At 31.6% G+C, this 8122-nt stretch overlaps 1 protein-coding gene across 1 annotated transcript; it reads right to left on the bottom strand.

Moving 5' to 3' along the window:
• Positions 1–1617: 1617 nt before the first annotated feature.
• LOC136413965 (hepatic leukemia factor-like) lies at positions 1618–2379 on the bottom strand. Its single transcript, XM_066397740.1, has one exon. The coding sequence runs from the start codon at positions 2377–2379 to the stop codon at positions 1678–1680; it is 702 nt and encodes a 233-aa protein (XP_066253837.1). The 3' UTR covers positions 1618–1677.
• Positions 2380–8122: the final 5743 nt, after the last annotated feature.

Below are 8122 nucleotides of genomic sequence, written 5' to 3' on the forward strand. Positions count from 1 at the left end.
CCAAAAAAAAATATGTTCCAGAATAAAAAAATGATTAGAAAATTACTATACGTAGAAGTCATATTTTTTATAGTGTTACAAAACATTATTTAAGATACATACATATCTATATTAAATTTAGGTAAAGTAATGGAGGATAGGGGTGGCGGGGAATATATTTAGATACATGTATTATTTTAGGGTTTTCCGAACAACTTTAGGGTTTAAGGGGTGAGTTTGGAATTTTACATCCGATCGTACAAAAACTCTTTTTTAAGTTAATATTATCGTTCTCATATTTAATAAGCGATATCTTGTAGGAATTGTGGACATGTTCCTGGAAAAGAGCCTTTCTAGGGTTAAATTTTATATTAGATTGAAGGGAAAAATTAGAAATTTAACTTTTAAATTTAAAAATTTTTCTTTCGAACCAAATATTTACCTCAATCCAAACAACAAAAGAGGAAAAGTATTTAAATAAAAGGAAAGATCCTTGAAGGTATCTAGACCCTTCAATTAAATCTTTCTAAATCTCTTTTCCTAATTATTTCCTTTTTTCTGCTGATTTGCGGTTTAGAAGTGTTTTTAAGATACACTAATCACATATGACATTTTCCATAATGGAAGCTACATTAACTGAATTAAAAATATACTAAAGGGGTTCTTAACGATATGAGGAAGATAAATATGAATGTGTTTATTTCACTTATTTAGATTAATTCGTCTGGTATTTAAAGGTAAAGGAAGAAATATTAAAAAGTGAAAAATTATTGTAACCAAAATGCGAGTTACTCAAAAGCGAACACGGAAAATGCAATTTTATTTTAGCCACCTATATAAAAATTCTCATGGTTCTTGAAATATTTTTAATAACTACCTACTGAACATAACAGGTATATGTATATATATACCGGGAAAACACAACACAATTAAAAATATAGCAACGTTTCATAATATATTATTTATATAAAAATAAATATTAAACTCTAAATTAAGTGGACTAGATAATTGTGTACGTATGAAAAACACATACATATAAATAATTAAAAGATTTACATTATATACATATGTAGGTGTTCATGACGTGGCTTGTACAAAAACGAAACATAAGTCCACGTCTTATCACGAATTCTGCCAGCCTCCTCAACATTTCCCCTTCTTCCGTTTTTTCTTTTATTTTGCTAGTCATTCTCGGGATTTCCTGCTCAAGAAATTTTATTCTAATATTCACCTTTTCCTGTTTTGCTTTGAGAGAGTCCCGAAATCGTTTGGCAGATTCATTATCCTTTACTCTTTTTGTAAGATATTCTGGGTACCGAATCCTCATATCATGGTGTTGAGCTCGACGCATATTCTCATTCTTACCATTATTGGAGATTGACTTCACCTGCTCGATCCACTTAAGCCGAAATTCCTCGTACCTTCATTGAAAATTGTATAGGTGCTTTTTGGTCAATTCATCATCATCTTAACCATTGTAGAATAGCGTAGTTGGGTCCACTGGTAACGGTGATCCCTTATGTGTGAAGATCTTAAACGGTCTCGTTGGTATATTTGAACATTATATAATAGATAATGGAGTTTGCAAATTTCTTGCTGAAGAAATGTTGCTTTTACTGGTAGTAGAAGCTGAGCTTGGATATATTGTTTCTACATCCGATTCACGTGGTTTCATTAAAACTTTGGCACGTGGATTGGTTAAAAAGGAGGCAGAAGTCCACGCCTCACTAAGGATTCTGCCAGCCTCCTCAACCTTTCCACTTCTTCCGTTTCTTCCTTAATTTTGTTGGTTATTCTCGGAATTTCCTGCTCCAAAAATTTTATTCTGATATTAACTTCTTCCTGTTTTGCTTTACGAGCGTCCCGAGATCGTTTAGCAGATTCATTATTCTTTGCTCTTTTTGCAAGATATTCTGGATCCCGGGTCCTATTATCATGGTGTTGAGCTCGACGCATATTTTCATTCGTACCGTTATTGGAGATCGACTTCACCTGCTCGATCCACTTAAGCCGAAATTCCTCGTACCTTCGTTGCAAATTTTTCAAGTGCTTTTTGGCCAACTCATCGTCATCTAATCCATCGTAGAACAACATAGTTGGATCCACTGGTAATGTTGATCCCTTATGAGCGATGGTCTTAAATGGTCTCGTTGATATATTTGAGGATGGTGTAGGGGATAATGAAGAATGCAGATTTGGCTGGAGTGCTGGAGATATACTGCTTTCACTGGTCGCAGAAGCTGAGCTTGGATACAACTCCAGATCCGATTCAGGAGTTCTATTTCTTATTGAAAGGTCAATTGGCTCTTCCAGAGTGGAGAGTCGGGAAAATGGACGGAACGGCACAAATGACATCTTCTGAAGTGCTGAAAATGAAAAATTTCTCATAAATATTGCCATGTTTTTGAAGGAATTCACTTGGTCCGACAGTTTAGATTTAGATAGATTTAAATTCATTCAGGATCGATCTAGTATGATTCGGCGACTTATTCATGCGCTAGAAATAACTTCAACGCCTGTTAAATATATAGTGGCAATATACAGTTACAATTGCATGTTTTTAACTGACTGAATAAACACCACATTATTCATGCCGATGTTAGTGAAGAAATTGCTTTGCTGCTCATTTTAAATGGGCTGATGGAAAGTTCCTAAATCCAGTTTTTCTCAGGACATTTCTTGGACCTTCCTCAGGAAACTACTCAGCTGTATTTCAAGAACCGTTAGTTGGAAGAGATTAAAAGAAAATCAAATACGGGGAATTGATATAAAACATTTTCGAAATTTTCAATTATGCGCCTATTACAGGAATTAACTGAAAATAAAAATATGAAAACATTGCTTCTACTTCCTATAAACTTTACATGATACCACATTTCAACTTGAGCAGCTCTACATGAACTTAATAGACAGGCATTATTTAATTAATTACACCTCTATCATCGGTTTATTAACTTTTTGTTAAAACTTTTTGTTTACCCCTGTATAACTAACTTGACTGACTAAAAAAACGAATCTTGTATAGAACGTGAAACATTCTCTATGCTCTTGTTATAAAAATTATGTAGTTATTTTTCCTAGGTATAATATATCAATAGAAACAAAAAAGGATTCGAAAAAAACTGGGCTTAACAATTAACAAAAGTAAAACTTTTTCAGTAATATACAAAATCAAGAAAATTCGATTGTTCAATTTTAACTTTTGTTTTGCATTTTCTCTTTATGCTACTTTCCTAATTTTGCATGGAAAATTAGATAAAAAAACATAAAGTCAAACATTTTAAATTAAATATTAAGCTAATAAGTAAGTAACAAAAGCCGTATGACTTACTTATTCCACATAAGTAGAAAATAAAATTGAGCATAAATATCCACAAAGAAAAGTAGATTGTTCAACTATAGATAAAGTGGCAATTTAGTGGAGGTTATTTGACTTGTTTCAAGCACCCATAGAAAGTGATTTTACACGTCCTCTTATTTCATATGTTGACTTTGAGCCATATTTCAAAACCAAATCTAATTTTTGGCTTCATTTCTTCAATTATCTGCTTTATTTCGTGGTTATTTTGCGCACTTCTTTATCTGTATTATGGTATAGTAGATGTGCTTTCAAAAGTTTCTTTTGTAATTTTATTAGTTATTTCATATTCATTGTATCTATTTCTGAATTAGAAACCGGAAAATGGCCCTTCCTGTCTTGAAAATAGGTTAGTTCAGGTTAGTACGGGGTTTGTATAGTGTTTAAACTTATTTAAATGTAAATTCGCTTATTTTCTTGTTGTAAGTAATATTTCCTTTTGTTTTTAATTTTGTTAACTATATCTTTGTCATAATGTCATATATTATTTGAAACACTCTACAATAGAGACATTTTTAAGACTATTTCAATTTCTTCAGTTAGCGCCGCATTGGAGATAATTTTGTTTAAAATGGAAGAATAACTTGGAACCAAAGTATTTTAACACATTAATTTGTCTACATAATGGTTTGCAATATTCATTTTTAATTAATTTTTGTTTTGCATTGTCAATATGCATATTAAGAATATTTCATAAAATATTTTCCAAAGCGAAAAGTATTTAATACTAAAAAAAATGAACTTAATTTTATCAACTCAATTATTTCATATAAAAATCTAAGAAAGTCAACATTTCAAAAACGATGAGCCTTTGTATAAGGATAAATATGGTTATATAGAATCAAAATAATCTCATCTATCTTCCATTAAAAACTTTCTATCGCTCTACCTAACATGATATATATTTATATAAAATAGAATATATTATACTCAACTTACATTTAATTACAAAGAGTAAGACGTTCACACACCCGTACGATTGATAACAAGTTGTATCTTAAAGGCAAAAAGTTAAGAACTCGAAAAACGATGTTTTTCAACTGAGACAGCAACTACCTGTTAGGGGATGCTCAAATTCTTCCCCCACTTACGGAAAGTAGGAGGTACTCTTATGGTGAAAGTTTCATCCAATAGCAAAAGACCTTTGGGTGGAGGCACCGAACGGGGTTGTAAGCTATTTTGACGCAAGATACGGATTTGGGTCGACCATCATAAAATGGCCAGTAATTATGATTCACAAACATTGCCATCTATGTATGTGTAAAATAGTATGATGAACGTACCTTTAATTAAAGAGAGTAGGATAACCCTGCACCATCATAATCTATAACGAATTGAACTTTCATTTTAAATAGTTCGAAAGTAGAGAACTTACCCTTTTTAACTAGATCTGCAACCCTTTATTAGGGGTTGATGAAATGTTTCCACCAGTCAAGGAAGATAGGAGGTACTTTTATGGCGAAAGTCTAATCCAATAGCAAATGGAGTTTGGAATGAGGAATTAAGTAGTGTTGCAAACTATTTTGAAGAAAGAGATGGACCTTGAGATGAAATAACACATCATTTAAACCCTTTATCATTCCTAAACATTGGGTCTTGAAACACCCGCCATATTATAGGGATACCTGTATACTATAAAAATCGCAAATCAATGTGAATTTGACAAAAATACGTAAAAAACCTCATTCTTGGTTAATTCACTTACTATTGTAATAAAAAAAACCCTTAAAGTATTTACATCCACAATGAATGCCTTACCAAGCAGTTACGCCTCCCCAATTTTCATTTCATTGTTTTAACAAACATTGACTTAGTAACTGTAACAGGTGGAAAAGTGAAAAGCCAAGATAATGTCTGACTTCTTAAGTTATACCAAATATCCAAAATATCAATATTATTGTGAATTTGGGGAAGTCAAGGTAAATAAAGCCTAAAATACAAAAAAAGTTACAGGGTGTAACCGCTTTCCGTCGTCACCTAGTTTATATATATGTTACTACTTGCTTTTATGTTACAGGGTAAAAAAATGCCTAAAACCATCTTAAGTATATCGCTCGGATGGTAATCCATAATTTTCTTTTGTCAGTTTGTGGTCAATAGTAAAACGTCGAGGAAGAGTAGTATCGGTCGTTAAAAACTCTACAGCTGTTAACTTTGGCACCTACGTTGCCTTGTTGCTTTTTCTTAAGTTTTTTTTTTTTACTTTTTCTATATACACTTTATTCTGCTATTAGATAGAAAGGAAAGAGTTTTTTTTCAAAAATGTATCAACTTCTATATTGTATCTAAATAATGAGGAAATTAATAATTATAATATATGTAGGTCAAGATAGGTGGCATAAAAAATATTTGTAGGTAAATACGTACGCCTATTACTGTGAATCAAAGTTGTCATTGAATGGTAAAAGATCAAATAAAACCAATTCAATCAAATTTTCTTTAGCGTCTTTTGTCAGCAGTGATTTTCTACTTTTCCTGCTACTTTCACCATATATAGTTTCTTCAATTTCAGGAATATCCTAAGTTTCCATTTTAGCATGAAGTTTGAAGCGCTCAAAAATAATAGCAACTGTCTTACTTACAAGTACATGTTTTGTTGCTTGCAATTCATAGGTTTTTGTGTGATTTGTCGTGATGACTAATTTTTCCATTATTTAGACATAGTATATAGTATTGGCCGACATTGTTCAGTTGCTAAGTAAGTTCATTTTCACCGATTTCAGTGAAGAGGAGAAAAAAGGTACCTCAAAAGTATGTTAATAAATACGATTAAATTAAATTTTTTAAAAACAGTTCATTTTTAAAATTATGCAATATGTGAAGTCATAAAAAATTATAAAATCATATATTAAAAATATATTAACATTTATTTATACAGGGTTATTCACGCTATACGGCGCGGAATATTGTGGCCAAAATACGAGGCTTTCAAAAAGTTTCACTTTTGGGCTATATGAGGATCTATTATGGCTACTTTTTAAAATTATTTTCATATTATACAGGGTGTCCCAAAAGCCATAAAAGTATGAAACTTGTGTTTTTTTTAATGGAACCCTCTGTGTATTATTACATTTTTGGATTCTCAGATCAAAATAAGAGTCTGTTTTAATAAAGTTTACAATACCTAAAACTTAAGGTTTTTTAAATAATTTTAATTTTCATGTTTTAAATTGTTAAGAAGTATTTAAGTTATGTAAGTGTAATTTACAGTGTAGTGTAACAATAGATCATATTTTATATCCCAATCACGATAAACTTGCCATCATACCATTGCCATTATACAGGATGTGCGAAAATTAAAAGTAATCAAATAAGAACTTTAAGTGGCTATAACTTGATTAATTTAAATACAACGCTATATTTTTTAACTTACCAGGATATATAATTTTGGATTACCTATCGAATGGTATTAGGGTGTTCATAACTAAGTCTTCGCATTTTTACAGAATACGCTAAATAATTGTTCTTTGCGCCATTTGGTGTTATTAGTTCAAAATTCCAATGTATAATTCAAATTCAAATGTATATTTTAAAATGTCAGATAATTTATTTAATCTGTCAGTTTAGTCTGCGTAGTTTGTTTTTCGTTTTTGCTAGAATGGTATTATTTTTCGTAATTTTGGACGCTTAGATCGTTGAATTAAAATAGATTTGAAATGTTGTTGTGGGGTTACATAGTTAAAATGAAGATTTACCCAAAAGAAGAGCGTATTGACATAATTTTTATTCTCGGAGAATGTCATAAGAATTGTTTATTGGCTTCTCGAGTTTATGCTCAAAGGTTTACCGAAAGAAAACATCCTAAGCCAGCCGTTTTTGAAAGATTATTGCACCAATTTCAAAAGACAGGAAGTGTCAGTTACAAGAAATCCATTACAAGGAAGTCTGTCATTGAAGATGACGAAAATGTTTTTATGGTAGTTGGTTCAGTTATCGAAAATCCCAATATTAGTCAAAATTTGATATCCGAAGTTACGAACATTAGTCAAGCAAGTGTTTCAAGAATTCTTAAAAAACATAGTTTTTATCCTTATAAAATACAGCTTTGCCAAGAACTTTATGGATATGATTTTGACAACCGAACAGAATTTTGCATGTGGGTGTTAGATAAAGTGGCAGAAAATGAAAACTTTTTCGATGAAGTTCTATTTAGTGACGAATGTACTTTCCATAACAATGGCCTTGTAAATAGACACAACTTTCATTACTATTCTGATTCGAATCCTCATGAATACAGAGTCATGAGAAATCAGAATAGATGGTCCGTTAATGTGTGCGGTGGAACACTGGGCCCACATTTAATTGGACCGTATTTTTTTTAAGGGCCTTTAAATGGTGTGATGTTTCTAAATTTCCTTTTACACCAATTTCCAGTATTATTAGAAAAAGTCCCTTTAATTATTAGAACCACCATGTGGCTTCAATTGAATGGAGCTCCGCCTCATTATCATCGCGAGGTTCGGCAATTTTTAAATGCCAACTTTAAAAAAAGGTGGATTGGAAGAAATGGATACCAAAATTGGCCCCCCCGATCCCCGGACTTAACTCCACTAGATTTCTTTTTGTGGGGATACATAAAAGGAATTGTCTACAATACGCCTCCGACAACTTCACAGGATATGAAAACACGTATAAGAGACGCGTTTGAAACTGTTACTCCGCAAATGCTTTCCAGAGTTAGTAGTGGTTTTAAAAAAAGAATTTGTAAACGCCTAGAAATAGACGGTAGACATTTCGAACATCTATTATAAATATTTTTTTTCTGTTTTATGTTATAGTTGATAT

Source organism: Euwallacea similis, chromosome 16 (genome assembly GCF_039881205.1).
Source record: "Euwallacea similis isolate ESF13 chromosome 16, ESF131.1, whole genome shotgun sequence".
Lineage (NCBI taxonomy): Eukaryota > Metazoa > Arthropoda > Insecta > Coleoptera > Curculionidae > Euwallacea > Euwallacea similis.